Source organism: Oncorhynchus masou, chromosome 19, assembly GCF_036934945.1.
Source record: "Oncorhynchus masou masou isolate Uvic2021 chromosome 19, UVic_Omas_1.1, whole genome shotgun sequence".
NCBI lineage: Eukaryota > Metazoa > Chordata > Actinopteri > Salmoniformes > Salmonidae > Oncorhynchus > Oncorhynchus masou.
The window spans coordinates 3,368,906-3,387,528 of record NC_088230.1 but is presented as its reverse complement, the minus strand read 5'-3'; the positions used below and the strand labels follow the sequence as shown (position 1 = coordinate 3,387,528).

Sequence of the window (18,623 nt, the reverse complement as noted above, 5' to 3'; positions counted from 1 at the left end):
GGACAGAGTCTGGTCGGTCTGGCATTAGCCCTGTGGTTGAATGGAAAGAGAGAGAGAGAGAGAGAGAGTGAGAGAAACAGAGAGAGAGAAACAGAGAGAGAAACAGAGAGAAACAGAGAGAGAGGGAGAGAGAGAAACAGAGAGAGAGAGAGAGGGGGAGAGGGAGAGAGAGAAACAGAGAGAGAGAGAGGGGGGGGAGGGAGAGAGAGAAACAGAGAGAGAGAGAGAGAGGGGGAGAGAGAGAGGGAGAGAGGTTATTTTTTCACAGCCAGACCAGTAAGCCACAGCTCTATGTAATGGTCTGGTGTTACAGTCAGCCTTTCAGTTCATCATCTGCTTAGATTATGACTCGTAGGCTAACAGGCAACTATGGAGAGGTCTTACTAGGACACGCTCTCTCCCCCACCACATCCAAATCCACATCAAAGTGTTTGCATGACTCCAGCTGACAAACCCTGACAGAATTCCCCTTTAGCCATTGAATATCAGAGTGTTTATGAGAATGTCCTCTAAAACCCCCATCAGAAAATATGTATTTCCAGGATGTGGGGGGTTTGTTTTCTCCTCTCACACAGTCAATGTTTTGTCCCTTTGCTTGTGTACCGTTCAATGTAAGCAGTGGTATTTTGCTTGTCTGCCCTGAGGCAGGGAAAACATGTCCCAACGTGGGGGAGATTGTTTGCTGAGCTCATCACCTTTTACTAAGCATTTGCATCACGTAGGGCTCTGGTCAGAAAACAATAGAGCACTACGAATAGGGAATCATTTGAGAGTCTGTGTGTGTGTGTGTGTGTGTGTGTGTGTGTGTGTGTGTGTGTGTGTGTGTGTGTGTGTGTGTGTGTGTGTGTGTGTGTGTGTGTGTGTGTGTGTGTGTGTGTGTGTGTGTGTGTGTGTGTGTGTGTGTGTGTGCGTGCGTGCGTGCGTGCGTGTGTGTGTGCGCCTGTGCACTGGGGCGTGATAGATAGAAAGACGTGGTAGCTAGTCTCCAGGCCAGAGCTGAAAACCAGAGCCTCCTGTCCTCAGTAGAGCACTAGCAGGGTGACTCACCACTACCGGAAGAGGCTGAACGCTTGCAGAAGTCATTAAGGGAAATGTAAGGTATATGGATTTCCTCTGACAATAAAACTCCACTGGCAGCTGCACAGGCCCCCAGTGATTCCTCCTAAAGTATCTTAGCGTACAGCCTTGGAATGACGGTCTACAGTCTGGAAAACGCGGGGCTGATTTGTGTGTTGGATCGAGTTCAAGTGGAATCAACTCTGAAGGCTTCTGTTTTATTGCTCCTCTCAGCCAAAATGTCTAAATTTGACAAGAAGTTCAGAAATGCAAATACCATACCAGGGATTCAATTACTGGTTGGGCGGGCTTTTGTTCAGCACTTACACCCCTGAAATAATCAAGACCCAGACAAAAGACCATAAGTACAGTTTGCACTTATCTATTCTCTGCAGAGGCAAGACAGGGGCTTCTAATCGCACAATATTGAAATACAATGAAAGGGCTCCACCATGTGGACACTGTGATTTACAAAATACATGATTAATCTATTATCTATGAATTTTTCAAAAATGGCAATGCAATTGATATGCGTCTGAAGATGTTATTTTCTTCTTCTACATAATGACAAATAAATTGTTTGTTTTTTTGCATTTGCAAAGGTACCGCGACACCGAATAAACTAATAATGATTTATTTCATTTTGATGTCTAGTTATTTCTAGAAACACGTTCGAATGATCCTAAGAACTGATCCAGAGTCGCTTTGTTCTGACGTTCCTTGTGAACATTTGAAACGGGTACTTAGAACGTATCCCAAATCATCCGAAGCGGACCGAATCTATCCAACATGGCCGAAGTGAAAACGGATCTCTCGATTTCGGGTGCAGATTTTACAGGAAATACTTTCGTTGTGCTGCATTTGTGAAGGGCTGCCATTTTACCGAGCTTACGGTAAGAAAGAGTTGGTTGTGATGCGTACACGTTCATTGCACATATTCCGCTGTTGCTTGCTGGTCATAACCGAAACACTGCAAAAGAAAGTGTTTCGTGGAAAAACAACCATCAACTGTTTTTTCTGTCTTTTGACTAGCTAGCTTATTGCCGTGGCTCAGTCTAGTAAGCTTAACGTTAGCTTGATGCTAACTCGCTTGTGCGCTAACGTTACTCCGTTTTTGACGGCTGGCCAGTCGAAACATGAGCAGCTGATTGAGTCAAACTCGTTTTTGAGTTTGCCTAGCCAGCTGCTTTTTCCATCTAGCCAGCCACCTAACGTTAGCTATGTTAAGCTATCCCCAAGCACAGGCCTTAACCATAACGTTATATAGCTAGCAAGCTAAGTGAATATATCTAGCTAGCTAACGTCACTGTAACGTTATAAGTCCACATGATCACTCCCAACAACAACAACAAAAAGTTAACTTTAGCCAGGAATGGATTGCTTTGCTACCATTGATGTGTTTTTATAACATTTGTCTTATCAGCATCAACAGTATGAACCATGAGTGACCAAGTGGTCCAACTCTCCTCAGCCTTCCACCATGAGGACATGCTTCAGTCTCTGCACCAGCTCAGACTACATGGTCACCTGTGCGATGTCACAGTCCAGGTGGACTTCCAGGGTGAGCTGGAAGAGTTTGAGGCTCACCAGGCGGTCCTAGCTGCCTCCAGCGGCTACTTCAAGAACATCCTACTGGCACCGGACCCACCCAAGAAGCTATTCTTGGGGAACGTTCGAACCACTGATTTCACCAGGTTCTTGGAATATGTATACACTGGCAAACTGGAGGTGGATAAAGAGTTTGCTAAAGACAAGATTGGTGTAATACATGAAGTGGCGACACTGTTAGAGTGTAAGAGCCTTGTCCAGGCCTGCAGCTCGGTTCTCTATGAAGGCAGCTTGAGTCTGCACAGGGTTGAGGCATCCATGTCGCAAGACATGGAAGCTGATTTGTATGATGTAGGAGAGGAGGATGGGGCGCTGGGGGTCGGAGTCAACAAAGTTCCCAAAATAGCCTCCATCAAGAGGCTGACCCCTCCAACCAAACCAGAGAGAGGGGAGAAAAGGGCAAAGGTGGTCACAGCCGAGGAGGAGAGGTCAGAGGTGAATAAAGACACTGAGGTCTCTGGGAGGAGGAGTAACAGGCTGGCAGGGCGCAGAGTCTTCATTGACATTCCTAAGAAGAAGTACGTGAGGAAGATGAAGGACCAGACATTGGAGCAGATGGAAGATCTGCCTGACAACAACACTCAGACAACCAGTCAGGAGGAGAACACTTACAACACACGGGTAGGTGCAATGTTGACATGCTTTGATTTGGCGGATGAGGCGTGTAGTAAAGCATTTAAAACATCTAGACAGAAGTGCTGTCCAATTGATCTTGACGATTATTGTTATTACACAGGAGGCAGAAGAGGCCCTTCCAGAGCCGCTGCCTGAAAAAGAGGGGGCGGGACTGGAGTCGACAGACGTTGATGATGAAGATGAGGTGGAAGAGGGAGATATACCAGACGATTGTCCAGATGACTCCCTCTTCTTGCCCAGCAAGGAAGAGGAGGGTGAGGAGGAGGGAGAAGAGCGTGCCACCAACAGATCATCCAGACGTATTGACACTCAATACAAGTGTGACAAATGTCAACGGACCTTCCACTATGAGAAGAGCTACCTGAAGCACATCAAGTAGGTGGAGTTGGATATTACACATTAGTTAGACATTCGTTGGATCATGAATGGGTGGGTTTGAAAATGAGATAAGACAAATGTAGACCTACTCTGTACTGTACAATGTAAAGTGCTTTGAGCACTTGTAAAGGGGTTAGGAAACCTGAGCTCTCAACTATTGTCATTGTTGTTCTGATCACGTCTCTCATAACTACATTGTTACCATGACCACCAGGACGAGCCACAGTGTGCAGGGGGAGGTGACGTACCGTTGTGACACCTGCCAGCAGACCTTCGCCAACCGCTGCAACCTGAAGATCCACCAGAGACACGTCCACAGTGACGAAAGGCTGTTCCCCTGTGACGTCTGCACCAAGACCTTCAAACGCAAGAAGGACGTGACGCGCCACCGACGACAGGTTGGGATGGGTCCGAGTCAGAGGACTTGGGACTGCTTTTGTAACACTTTTATGTAGGATTCTCTCGATTGACGCCCTGTTCCCCACGTAGGGCACAACTTTTGACCAGAGCCGTCGGTGGCTCAACCCATGTGGGTCTGGTCAAAGGGCAAAATGTGAAAATGGTATATCCTTTTCAATTTGCTGCAAGACTAATCATTAATTGAGACGATAAATATTGACTCTTTTCTACGTCTAGGTGCACGAGGGAGGCGGCGAGCGACACACCTGTCTTGTGTGTAACAAGGCGCTGAGCTCTAAGACCGCGTTGACGCTACACGAGAGAACGCACACAGGAGACAAGCCCTACTCTTGCACTGACTGTGAAGCCAAGTTCTCCCAGAGCTCAGCCCTCAAGACACACCGCAGGACTCACACAGGAGAGAAGCCTTTCGCCTGTGACCAGTGTGATGCGAGGTTCACCCAGAACCACATGTTGTCCTATCACAAAAGGGCCCACACAGGTAAGACTTTCACTTCTTACACACTGTACATGCACTGTACATTTTTTAAAGCTGCTAGGTTTGGCTTTCCCTGATTTAATCTGAATTTTTTACACCGTTTCTTAGATCTACACAAACCAGTCTAAACTAATCTGTTTTGTTTGGCCTTCCAGGAGAGAAGCCTTTTATGTGTGAGAGCTGTGGGAAAAGCTTTGCCTCTAAAGAATACCTGAAACACCACTCCAGAATCCACACAGGCTCCAGGCCTTACAAGTGTGAACAATGTGGTCGGGCCTTCGCCCAGAGAAACTCCCTCCACCAGCATATGAAGATACACACAGGTAACCACTGCGTTATTACACCTAATGTAGCCATTTTATTTTCATGCTGACTGCATCGAATGTTACGGTTAGTCATCACAAGACACATTGCTACTACCGTCTAATAGTTTGAAATCTTGCATTTTATAGTGAATTATTACCCCTTGAAAATGTCTTCCTCTGCTGACCCTTGCCCTTTAACCCCTGTCTGGCCTGTGTGTGTAACTGTCTCAGGTGAGCGTCCGTACCACTGTACAGATTGTGATAAGCAGTTCACCCAGCTGAATGCCCTCCAGAGGCACCAGAGGATTCATACAGGGGAGAAGCCCTACATGTGTGGCCTCTGCAACCGTACCTTCACGGACAAGTCCACCGTACGCAGGCACACCATGGTGCGTTACTACACTACTGCAGCAACACTTGTTTCAATACTCAAATGTGTGCGATACGTCATGTTGGAGACAATGATATGTGCTGCAAACGCCTGTTATTTGAAGATGTGCACTTTATTCCACAGACTCACGACCAAAACACTCCATGGAAGAACTACCTGGTGGTCCTCAAGGACAACATGGAGAAAAAGACTAAGAAACCCAGAAGCCTTGGTAGAAAGGTTAAAATAGAGACTGTGGTTCGGGAGGTGGAAGGGGATAGTGGAGCTGGAGGTAGGCTCCAGGAGGGGACCATATTGGTTCCTGGTGAGCCCATCACCCTCTCAGCCAGCTGGGGCGACCCAGGGACCATCGCCCTGGTTAGCCACACCACCCTGGGTGGGTTCACGGTCATCCAGACAGAGATGCCGGCTGGGACCCAGCTACCCATCGTCACCACAGACTGCACCGGTGCCAGTGTCATCTCTCTGGATGGATCCACTGTCTCTGTCCCCTTTACTATCCCTGTCTCTATGTCCTCCATCTCTGTGTCCTCGTCCTCCTCTGGCGTCCTCCCTGTCCAGACTGTGTCTGTCTCTGTCCCAGTCACTGTTTCAGGGGCCATATTTGCCCCAGTTTCAGAGACCAGTCTTTCAACTTCATGTGTTCTGGAAACTGCGGTGTCGCAGACCATCTTGGCTCCAGATTTGGAAGCTGGGCCGTGTTCAGATACGACGGCCATTGCGGATCCCGAGGATGCAGTTTCAGAGTGTGCCCCTATCTCTGAGGAGTGTGTTACAGTGCAGACATCAGAACTGGAGACTGAGACACCGAGCGCTGCTGTGTCTAATGAGGAACAACACAGTGTACCAGAGGACATTGGTACTGTGGAAGACCTGGAGGTGTCCACTGAAGATACTGTGGTGTAGGTTGGCATGTATTTCAATGTACACTCCCTTCCGTATGCATTTGGGCACTGAAGATAATTCCTTTCATTTGGCTCTATACTCCAGCATTTTGGATTTTGAGGTCAAATGTTTCATACGAGCCGACAACAGGACACTACCTTTTTTCCGTGTACAAATTGAAAGCACTGTATCGAAATCAAATCAAATGTATTCGTCACGTACGCAGTTTACAGCTGGTATACAAGGTGCAGTAAAACGTTTGCCCTAACTCCCTCAATGCAGTTCATCAATCAACAATAACAGTGAAGAGTCAATAACAGTGAAGAGTCAAGTAGAAAATAACAAGTAGTAGAAGAGGCAATATGAGTAGTAATAATGGACTGTATTTACACTATTTACAAATCTAAAGTGAGTTGTGGAATCAATAGCACTAGAACAGCAGCATTGAGTGTGTGAGCTCAGTGCTTGTGTGTGTGTGTTTCTAGGTGTTTGTGTGTTTATGGGTGTTTGTGTGGAAGGGTTGAATATGTGTGCAGTGCAAATCATTTCTAAGGTGCCTAATGCAAATAGTCTCTACGGTGCAGATGTGTGCAGGGGGACCGCTAGGTTTGGATTTTTAGCAGTCTGATGGCCTGGTGGTAGAAGCGGTCTCTGAGCCTGTTCGTCCGAGACCCAATACTCGGATACTACTTGCCAGATGGTAACAGTGAACAGTCCATGACTCGGGTGACTGGAGTCCTTAAAGATCTTTGTGGCCTTCCTAAGACACGGGCTGGTGTATATGTACTGGAGGGCAAGGAGCTCGCCCTCAGTTCTTCATTAGGTCGTCCACACCAACCTCGGTAGGGCCTTCCAGTTGAGGGCGGTGCGGTTGTCGTACCGGGCGGCGATGCAGCCGTTCAAGAGGCTCTCGATTGTTCAACTTCTTTAGGATCCTAGGGCCCGTGCTGAATGTCTTCAGGCGCCTGAGGTTTGAGAGACACTGCTGCCAAATCCACGGCGGGGGTGTGGTTGGATCATGTCCTCTTCTCTGTAATGTGCACGCTGAGGAACTGGAAGCTTTTTACCCTTCTCCACTGCAGCCCGGCCGATGACAATAGTGGCGTGCTCCTCTCCTTGTTTCCTGTAGTCCATAATCAGCTGCTTGGTTTTGCTGACTTTGAGGAGGGGCTGTTTCCCTGGCACCACTGACTCTAGTCCCTCCCATTTGAAGAAGTCATAAGTATTTGGACACATTCACTTATAGTGTATTAAAGTTGTCAAAAGTGTAGTATTTGGTTCCATATTTGTAGCACGCAATGATTACGTGAAGTTTGTGACTACACACTCATTGGATGCATTTGCAGTTTGTTTTGGGTTATGTTTTGACCAATGAACTGTATGGTGAATCATGTATTGTCATTTTGGAGTGACTTTTAATGTAAATAAGGATGTTTTTGAACATTTCTACATGAATGTGGATGCTACCGTGATTATGGATCATTCATAAATTAATCGTGAATAATGATGAGTGAGAAAGTTAGAGGCACAAAGATCACCCCCCCACAAAACAAAATGCTGAACTCCCATGTTAATGGTCAGGTTAGCATGTTCTGTAACCTTCTCACTAGTCATTATTCATTCATGATTTTCTTAATCATGGCATTATCCAGATTCATTTTGAAATGTTCTGAAACATCTTATCTACTCAGAAATATAATTACTCCATTCACCATTCAGTTCCTATCGGGCAAAATTTAACAGAGTATTAAAATACCCTCAAATAAAAAGTGACATTCTGTACTGTTGCCCATTTGCTCTCATCCAAAAATGCTGGAGTATAGAGCCAAATTAAAATGTGTAGCTTCACTGTCCATATACATATGAAAGTGGCTATTTATTGGGTCTGAATTCATATTTTATGTCTGTCCTCTACTCTGTTGACGAAATGTTATGGGGTTGCCTCTTTGAAATTTAGGCTGGGATTGAATCGGATTGTGGGTTCTCGGTATTGCGGATTTTAACCTCTCAAATATTGAGCAGTTCTGAACAGGTTCCAACTGATATTTTGGTGTACAAAGCCATATGTGAACGTCGTAGGGTTCAGTGCCTCGAAAGCTTTATCTCTCTTCACTCGGCTACCACTCTCAGCAGAACGGACATGTAAGTGTCAGGTTTCAGACCTCACATTTGCATAGGGAGTAATGTGTCACACTTTCTGGCCTATCCAGACAAATAATCGATTTACTCTCCCTCTGGGAGACAACATGAAACGGGACACACTAGTGCACAGGTGTCAAACTCATTCCACAGAGGGAGTGGCTGTGGGTTTTGCTCCTCCCTTGTACTTGATTGATGAATTAAGGGCCCTAAAACCTGCTGACACTCGGCCCATGGAATGAGTTTGACAACCCTCTTCGAGTGCAAGGGTATTCAACTCTTAAAGGCTCTGATTGGTCAATCTGATGTCTGCAGTGGACGTACGGCGTTTACTGCGACGCGGCCTCCGCAGAGGTCAGAACATTCACACTTCTTCACGGAGCAGAGCTGTTGTTCCGGAAGTGGGTTTGTGTTTATACAGGACCTCCGGCCCCACCTACCGTCAACTATTCATGTCGATGCGGATCTATACAGAGCTATAAGGAGACCTTCACATTGTTGCATAATTTGGGAGGCACATGGCGATGCGGTATGGAGTTCGCATTTGCGTCACATCCTCCGTACTGAGCCTCCGGTCCACATTTCGGAAGCCTGGTGGTTTTCTGTTCTCCCTGATAATGAATTGCATACACCTGGTGTCCTAGGTCTAAATCAGTCCCCGATTAGAGGGGGAATGATGAAAGACAACAGTAGAACTGGCTTTGACGTCCAGAGTTGAGTCAGGGGTCTAGCGAGTCTAAATCTAATAGCTAAATGATCCTTGCTATTACCATTTTAAAACAATTACATATGTTAGATTGGTAAGTTGTTTATTTGATTGTTCCTATATTTAGAAAAAACATTTGTCATTTTAAGCCCCACTTTTGTTGAATAGGGAAAAAAATCAATGTATTTTCATACTATTTGTACTATGTATTTGAGCTTGCATCAAGTGAGTACACCTCAGCAATGTATAACACTTTTTACTAGAAAGGTGAGTTCCAGACCTAAAACTAAGCTATAAACAATACATGGTACGGTTGCAATCCTGTTTGGGTATAAATGTATCATTCAAGGTAATGATTCCGCTGAGACCCCATTCACGGTCGACGCGGCATATGTTGGCTTACTCGGAAATAGCCTTGGTCGGGGGAAAAACTGCAAGGTCTATAACCCGCAATCAGAATCTCTACCTAAGTATGCTTAATTCATGGTTTCTTTTGTGCAACATGTTTTGACATTTACTCCTAACATAATCACTAATACAAATTAAAATATACATGCACATATCATTTTCAAATTGCGTGGACTAAAGTTTTCGACAAACAGCAATATCAGTAGAGACCCACACAATGATATTTTATTTAGTTAATTTTCAGACACAGACCAAATAAAAAGAAAAGAGCACCATTCCATCTGAAAGAAGCTTGATACGCAGCTGACTGCCCCCTACGTTGTGGGGCACTCATTAAAAACCTTGCCGCAGTTCATCACTACTAGGAAATGTTGCGACCACTATTACCTATACACACAAATAACTGCAGCTCTGCTAGTTGCCGGCTAGAGGATGCACAAGCAAACACCAACATGGTTACAAGTTCACGACACATAGTACATCAACATGGGTGACAATGAAAGAACAAAGCTGGAGTTTAGAAGTGAAACTGCTCTTAGAAGAGGGCAAGGGATTTTCTTAGATCTGCGTTTAAAAAAAATAATCATTTACAAGCAGAATTAGGAAGTCGCCTCACAAAGGCAGATTGTGTAGATAACCTCATAATACAGAATAAGAAATATGGAGAAAAAAAATACCAACTAAGCAAAATATACTTTCTGGCCATGTCTTGATTGTATTTGTATCAATTGTCCATTTCAAGAATACGATTTTTTAAATATGAAACAATTCATTGTGTCATCTCTTACCTTTGTTTACAAGAACCATTTATGATATATAAGTAATGGACATTTCCCTTGTAAGACCTTTCAGCTGGAAGCCAAGCAAACACAATATAAATATATATTTAAAATACTAATTCCTAGATGAAAAGTCACACCTGTTGAACCTAATAGAATCATAAATTACAACTGTACAAATCATGCAGTGTCTGTGCGCTCAATACTAACATCAGTGGTCAATGCCTTGGAATTAGAATGCCTCTCTGCCCTTCTCAGAAGTTCACTCACCACTAAACGTATCGGATCTATCCTCCAGAAAGAGGTGCGACTGGACCCACATCCTAACTAGAGTTTGGTGATAATAAGAGAGCACTGATAATAGAATTCAACAGAGTATACACAAGTCTTTATAAAGACCTACACCAGGGGTAGGCAGCTAGATTCAGGCGCAGGATCATTTTTGTAGGAGCGGATGGTTTCGGGGCCAGAACATAATTCTAATCATTTGTACACTGCAAATTTACCACAATGAAGCCCAAAAAAGAGATTGTATTTGAAAATAAAATAATAATAATTTCACACCTTCACCACAGTGATACATGATCGCATATCCCTTTTTTAATTTGTGGAAATACTTGGGAACAGATTTGCTAATTTAAACTTTTTTTCAGCTGACCAAAACCTCACATCCCTCCCCAAAAGTCAGACCCCTGGACTGGACATTGCAGCGGATTTAACTAACTGGACATTCTGTATGTAAGAACCTGGACTGAGTCATTGCACAAAAACAATATGGGATGAGGGGTGAAGTCGTGGAGAGGGGTGGCATGCCATGTGTGCACCCCGCGGTGCTGTGTTCCCCCTGTCGTGGTCTCACTTCAGGTCTCCCTCGTCCCCTTGGATGGTTTTCTTGATGCGCAGCAGCATGGTGGTCTGCCATTGGTCCAGACGAGAGATGGAGTCAAACTCTTTAATCTGAGGGAAGTCGAAAGGGATTAAGATTAAATCTAAGCACCTGTTCAAATACTAAAAGGAATCCATGCTTTCTTTCCTTAAATAATTACTGATCTGGCATGACTGCATTTGTGAATGCCATGTACTGGATGGAGTCAAGGGCTTTCACCAATCCAATGATAGGCAACGACATCAGACCTCCATTTTTTCCAAAGGGAAAAACCAGCCGCCCTGTGAATCAATGAGCCATTTAGACTTACTGCTTCTGTGAAAGCTTCACAGTTCTGTTCCTCATGAGCATCCAGGAGTTTCTGTAAAACAGTGATTTACAGTAGCTTGTCAGATTGCTTCTGCAAAATGGCTGTCGTGCAGGTGCTACACAGTAGTAGTGGATGACATAAACACATCCCATGTAAGCGCTTTGAGATCTAGTGAACTTTGCACAATATAACTTTAATATATTACCATGATCAACACCATAAAGGGATAGAATTAACAAATCGAAGGCTTTAGATGGGGTCAGTGAAATACCTTCAACAGCTTGCACTCTCTTGAGTCAGAGAAGGCTGGGAACATCTCTTCGTACTTCTCGACAGCAAGCTGCAGAAAAAATATATTAAATGCAGTTGTCCTTCATACAAAAGCACTAAGTCAGAGGACTGCTTCATTTACAAATCAGAAGGGCACTGAACCCCTTATGGTCTTGGTGACATGACGCTGCCCACTGACTTTGGCGTTAAGTTCATCCACGATGAAGTGACACAGAGAGGCTTTGAAGAAGTACTCTTTGGCGCTGTATTTCAGCAGGGGGTTATCCATGGTGCTGGATCCCACCTGGTAACACACACACACGAACACGGTCAATTCACTGGGAAACCATTGATATACAAATCAGTTTCTGTTCAGACACACGTGCACCCACAAGCATGCCGAGGTGACACACACACCTGTTCGTAGATCTCGATGGCCTTTGCGTACTGTTCCAACTGAGCGGCGTAGGCCCCCACCTTCAGTAGACACTTATTTGCAGAACTGTTGGACTCCTCTCCTTTGTAGTAGTCTGCTGCCTGCTCATAGTGGGCGATGGCCTAGAGCAGGACCAGGGGCAAATGGGAACCAAAACACTGAGTAGAGGTCCAGAAAAGACTAAGTAATGGATTTTCTTTCTAATGGAAACCAATAAGGAAATGAGACGGCGAGAATTTGGTAAACTATTCCATGTCTTCAGACACCTTTACTAGTCCAATAACCATATACGGCGACACACACAAACATATTCAAAACGCACCTTCTCTATATCCACCAGTTCTGACTCGTAGATCTCTGCGATGGTGATGTGGTGTTTGGCTGCGATGGTGAACCTTCCCTGGACGAGCCAAACACAGGACAGGAATCAATACTGGGGCCGGGAGTTTTACCTTACTACGTGACCAGACCAGGAAATGCTCTGGACCCTGACCGTTACTAAGTGGCTTGAGGGAGAGGAGAGAAATCATTACTAAGAACTGGCTTTGCAGAGAAACCAAGTACTTTTAAATGTAGCCTTGCGTCACAATACAAACGTTGCAGTTGAAATGGCCTTCGTAAGCTACTCCACGCAATACAGCACTCTCTCTTGAAACAGAGAGGAGCATCTTCAAGGGGGCTGGGCAATACTATAGGGAGGGTGCCATTGAGAGAAGAGCATTGGAATGAAATAGTACAACCTGCATCATCAGAACAGTTTTACAACTACAGCCAAAAGGAATTCTGACAAGGAAAATAAATCGGTCATTCATGAACAATGGTGATGACGAACCATGACAATGTATTATATGGTTCTGGTCATGCATGTCCTCGTCTGTGAGCGTCTGTCTTACCATGTCTGTGTATATATCAACAGCTGCGTTTAAGCACTTGATAGCCTCTATTGGCAGCATTAAAGGAAGAGGGGAGAGTTAAGAGTGACAGACAGTATTAGGGTAGGTGAGATGCATACATACGTCAAAAGGTAAACATTCCAAAAGGAGATTTCTGAAAATTGGAAAGTAGTGAAAGAAACAATGCATGCTCTTGCGTTACAATTCTCTCGTGGATCAAGGTCTCGTGGATGAAGGTTGCATCACATTAAATCTTATTTTTCCTTGTGGCTGGCTGGGTATTTCATCGACAGTAGGTTATAATTCCATCACCACCCCCGGTGGGTGGGTTTATTATTAAATCCACTCGACAACATGGCAGGCTAACCTCAATAATAACCATCCCAGGGATGGTACTCCAGCCCCAACTTTCTACAGTTTTAATCATACCAAAAGGTAAAGAGGAGAGCCCACTGGAGCTACTCAATTCTACTCAGTAAATATTTATTGAACGGTACTCAAGGGCATTTCTTTTTGCAATATAGTCACAGTTTAATATAGTAAAGCAATAAGGCACGAGGGCATGTGGTATATGGCCAATATACTACAGCTAAGGGCTGTTCTTAGACACGACGCATTGAGGAGTGCCTGGACACAGCCCTTAGCCGTGGTATAATGGCCATATACCACAAACCCCTGAGATGCCTTATAGCTGTTATAAACTGGTTACCAACGTAATTGGAGCAGTAAAAATGTAATGTTTTGTCATACCCGTGGTATACGGTCTGATATACCACAGCTGTCAGCCAATCAGTATTCAGAGCTTGAACCACCCAGTTTATGGTCAGCAATACAGCATGGCTCTCTAACCTCTGACCCCGGAGCAGATGGTTGGCCCACATGTCAGATGCCAACAGACAACCTATACAGGGGGGCCTGATTTCTGACACAGTACCCAGAACGACTTGTACTTATCGTGTGTAACACTAAGAAATGACTGGAAATTCTAATTCATCATCACTCTTCCCAGTAGACTAGCTTCTCCGTAGAGCCCATTCTGCTCAAGTTACCTTTCTAGAACCACAACTGTGGATCTGACTGACACATACCACAGAGTTCTATTAGCCCTGGAAAATGTGCAGCAGTTTTTGCTACTTTCACAAGGGACTGAAATGTAGTAAACTAAGGTTAAAGCAGGCTGTTTGAGGTCAACTACTGTAGCCTAAAGGCCCAGTTTGGCTTTTTGGTGTGCGGTATCTCACCACTGGGGTCTGCCTTTTTGAAAGCGTTTCCTGCATCGATGAAGCTGGTGGCCGAGTCGTGTTTGTTCTGGAGCTGCATATGGATCCGGGCCGCCTGGCAGAAGGCATTACCAGCAGCTGGAGACGCAAACAAACACATTTAACCTCAACATGAAGAACAATGTGCAATGCAATTTGCTTTAAGGCCCTCCAAGAATAGTGCTGTGCAATTACAGAATTATAGATGGAATCACACAGCTAAAATGACTTCAAAACACAGTGACTCCATCAACACAGAGGAGTGGGCAGCACACACTGCCAGTCTTTCATTTGTGTAGGCTACTGTTATTTAAACACGTCAACCTAGTGCCGATTCGCTCTATTTTTGCATATTTCTGACACAGAATGTTATCAGATCTTCAGCCAAAATCGAATATTAGATCAATGGAACCGGAGTTATTTCATTTGTTGAATTAAAGTTATGCAACAGCCAATATGCCCCCGTGTGAAAAATGTATTGCCCCGACACTCAACTGATTGCAACACGTTTAGCTGAAACGACTTCAACCAAATGCTTCCTGTAGTTGATCAGTCTCACATCCCTGTGGATGCATTTTGGCCCTTTCCACGCAGAACTGCTTTAACTCAGCGACATTTGTGGGTTTTTGCACGTGAACTGCTTGTTTCATGTCCTGCCACAACATCTTAAAATCGGGTTTAGATCTAGACTTTGGACTGGGCCATTCCAGAACTTTAAAAATGTTGCTTTTCAGCCATTCTGGTGTAGACGTGCTTGTGTGTTTCGGATAACTTTCTTGTTGCATGACCCAGCTGCGATTCAGCTCACAGACGGATTATCTGTTACAGAGCAGAATTCATGGTTCCTTCAATGATGGCAAGTGGTCCAGGTCGTGAGGCAGCAAAGCATCCCCAAACCATCACACTTCCACCATGCCTGACCGTTGCTACGAGGTTCTTAATGTGGAATGTAGTGTTCGGCTTGCGCCAGACACAACAGGACCCATGTCATCCAAAAGGTCGACTCAAATTTGTCAATAAGCACCTGGATGATGGTCAAGACTCCTGGAAGAATGTTCCATGGATAGATTCCGTTGATCTAATATTAGATTTCGGTTAAAGATCTGATAACATTCCGTGTCCAAGATTTTAAAAAATGACAAAATCAGAAAGGGGGAAATACTTTTCACAGCACTGTATAGTCAATACTTTCATTATGACAGCATTTAACGCTTTAGTTTGAATTACTACCTTCGTCAGAGATGCACAGACACACACACCTGAACTCTGACACACTGTGCAACCACTAATTGGATAATTGTTCAATCAAGGGCAGCCATGTTTAGTGTGAAATAGAGCAGACAGAAGTGTACCGGTCCAGTTCTTGGCCATCTTGAACATGTTGGCTGCTCTGCAGTACATTTCACAAGCCTCTTCAACTTTATGAGGTCCGCTGGAGAGAGAAGAGAGCAAAATACATAGGTTTGAGTGTTCACCCCATGCCACGGAATCATACAGTTTTCGATCCGGGTGTATACTACAATGCAGTGCTTTCATCAACCAAGCACTTTCATTATTGACCAAACCCCTTATGCTGAGAGAGAAGACATCAGTCAGCCGGCCATGTTGGATGATGATGCCGGTATTGATCTCTGTCTCCTCTCCCTGACCCCATGGGACTTTCCTCCAACTCCTGACTAATGATGCTCTAGCTGTCCAATCAGTCACTAACCAGGTTTCCATCCAACCTTTTTATGCATGTAAAGTACATGTCAGATTTTAACTTTTAAATAATAATCATTTGCGGCAGGCCTGATGGAAGCAGCAATTTTGTATGTAAACTTTCCGACAAAACACGCTAGACAAGGTGGATCTTTGTGTCGGTATAATGTATTATGCAAGAAATGTTGGTGGAAACCCCTTTATGTAGAAAAATGTACATAATAACCATCACAGGGATGCAAACTTGGGAGTCACGCGATGAAATATTGTGTGGTCCTCCCACTACGACTCGGGAAAGCATGCAGTTTATTAGGCGACAGATGAATATAAAATATGATGAACTTCACAGGGTGGTGAATGTGCACAGCGATGAGCTTAATTATCCCTTCCAATAAATAGAGGGTCTTATTCTAGATGACATCATGATCGATGCTTGGCTGCAGTTTGACAATTAAAAATAATCTTGCTCTTGTCCATAATAACTCATGTAGTATCTCGTACGTCTGTAAGTTAACAATGAAGTAAGGTACGGCGGAAGTTTATGCAGAAGGGCTTTATACACAAAAAGCGTGCAATGCATCCTACCAGACTTCAAAGAGGACCAGTCTACTTTCATATACAGAATGCAATGATGTGTACTGAACCTATCACTCATAATAAAGCAAGTACTCTATGATAAACTGCATCAATACAGTAGCACCTGCATTCATATAGACAATATCGCCATAGTCTATAAAATGGGTATGAATGTCGACTGCCATTTAATGAAAGGCTTTAGGCCTACCTCAATCTGATATGATCCTCATACAGCACGTTAATGGTTGTTCCCCGGTATAGTACAGTAGAAAGGCTGTGCCCAAAACCAGACACCCAGGTAGGCTTTTCTCTAACGATGGAGAGTTAGAAGTGTCAGATTTAGACCGCTCCATTGCTTTCACCTTAGTGGCCCTTTTGAGAGGCATTTCATGTCATTAAGAAGACTATTGGATGGCTGCCAGGAATTGAATGCAGTGAATCTTAGTGTGTGTACACCAAATGCAACATAATTCTTCTCTTCACTGATATGGTATGATTAGGGCCCTGTGTTTTGGGCAGTCATGTCACATATGTAAGACAATGTCAAATGAGACAGTTTGATGAAAAAGTTAAATAAAGGTTCAAATCCAGGCACGTCACATGATTGTGCAAAAGACAGGACCCTAGGTAGGGTACAGACAGGTGACGATGGTTAGATACTACCGCACTGTTGGAGCCAGGAAGACAAGCATTTCGCTACACCCACAATAACATCTGCTAAATATGTGTATGTGATCAATCAAATTTGATAAGGCTGCCAAATAGACATCACCAAAAGACTGGCTGGTTAGATACACCAGAGACTGGAACCGGACTGACCTGCATTGCAGTGGCCTTGGAACTGGCAGACACACCTACTCCTAGACCCTACTATTGGAATAAATTACAGGCACATGCATTCATAAATACAGCACACACAAAGGTGGCATAGGATTACACTTCATAGAAATGGTTAAAGAAGTCGAGACCGAATTAGTGTGCTGTATCAGATGGCCCGATGGGTGATTAAGAAATTTAAAAACGCAAAAGAATAATACAAATGTATGCATGGAGAGTAATCGCCTGCTTTTGGATGTTACTTAGCCTTCATGGCACAGGCCCAAGAGTCGTGACCTGCTTCTAGGTTGTTTACATTCACTTGAAGGGAATAATGTAACTGGTTTGTGGCAGACAATAGTAAGTAACTTACTAAGAGTACGTGCACAAATCATCCAAAAAGGTGGTTAGTTAGATATTTAGCATCAGAGCCACTGCCCAAATGACAGATTACCTGCATATTTTAAGGCTTAGATTCGCTAATTTTGCTCATTAGAAGGCGCAATGGTAGCTAACGCTATTATAGCTGGTTAAACAGACTGTCTGCAGAAGCATGCATGAGGATGTAGCTAGCAACTAGTTTGTTATTTTAATGACAAAATGTTTACTATGGCATGCTTAGAGGATGTCACATAACGACATATTGTAGCATTGTAGAGCTAGTTTGCATACGATGGCATGGTGCCAATGATTCCTCTCTAATGGTGAACAGCTCTGTGCTAATACCCAGAGACTGAGTTAGCATGCGGAGTGATGATAAACTAGCTAACGAACGTTAGCTTTATTGACAACGTTGTTGCTGAAGCGCTCTTACCCAAACATGCCTCCCAAGAACGAGCCAGACGTTTTCACTTTCTTGTCGGCGTCAGCCATCAGCTGAATCGCTTCCTTCTCTTTCCCAGAGTTGTCCATTCTCTGATTATTAAACAGGGCAAATACTAACGATAAGTGGCAATCAGAAAAATAACACCAGCATTCGCTTCTAGTAACGAAGGATTACAGTCGGTGATTTTATTTGGCGTAGGCGTGCCTTTGCAGTAGCCAAGTGAATCATGGTACTTTGAGTTTCCATCGAGGCACAAAAACTTGACCTTGTATGCAGTTAAACTACAACTCCCATCTGAAAAACAACTACATTAAAGCCCCTGTTACGTAATCTTTCACACGCTTTAGTTAGGTCATAAATTATACTCGTGCTTTGACACCTTTCTGATCTTAGAACATAACAAATTCTGGGAAGCAAAATAGCTCCTATCATGACAATGATAAATTAACTAATACATGTTG

General features: G+C 44.1%; 2 protein-coding genes across 4 annotated transcripts; one reads left to right on the top strand and one right to left on the bottom strand.

The window, feature by feature from the left end:
- Positions 1 to 1,719: 1,719 nt before the first annotated feature.
- Positions 1,720 to 9,575, top strand: gzf1 (GDNF-inducible zinc finger protein 1). The gene is made up of 8 exons (XM_064924792.1): positions 1,720 to 1,949; positions 2,480 to 3,285; positions 3,401 to 3,675; positions 3,893 to 4,076; positions 4,315 to 4,579; positions 4,732 to 4,899; positions 5,113 to 5,270; positions 5,396 to 9,575. The coding sequence occupies exons 2-8, from the start codon at positions 2,497 to 2,499 to the stop codon at positions 6,176 to 6,178; spliced, it is 2,622 nt and encodes an 873-aa protein (XP_064780864.1). The 5' UTR covers positions 1,720 to 1,949; positions 2,480 to 2,496; the 3' UTR covers positions 6,179 to 9,575.
- A 53-nt stretch (positions 9,576 to 9,628) lies between these two features.
- Positions 9,629 to 18,350, bottom strand: LOC135505722 (beta-soluble NSF attachment protein). Of its 3 annotated transcripts, XM_064924794.1 has the most exons (11): positions 18,151 to 18,350; positions 16,729 to 16,830; positions 15,596 to 15,675; positions 14,226 to 14,342; positions 12,985 to 13,031; positions 12,414 to 12,491; positions 12,073 to 12,213; positions 11,855 to 11,959; positions 11,657 to 11,725; positions 11,386 to 11,436; positions 9,629 to 11,146 (listed from the first exon to the last, which is right to left on the bottom strand). In XM_064924794.1, exons 1-11 carry the CDS (start codon positions 18,246 to 18,248, stop codon positions 11,045 to 11,047), a joined length of 990 nt encoding a protein of 329 aa, XP_064780866.1. In that variant the 5' UTR covers positions 18,249 to 18,350; the 3' UTR covers positions 9,629 to 11,044. The 3 variants fall into 3 exon arrangements, with proteins under 3 accessions (XP_064780866.1, XP_064780867.1, XP_064780868.1); XM_064924795.1 differs by lacking the exon at positions 16,729 to 16,830 and having other exon boundaries at positions 9,631 to 11,146; XM_064924796.1 differs by lacking the exons at positions 12,985 to 13,031; positions 16,729 to 16,830; positions 18,151 to 18,350 and having other exon boundaries at positions 9,631 to 11,146; positions 15,596 to 15,669.
- Between the last annotated feature and the right edge of the window lie 273 nt (positions 18,351 to 18,623).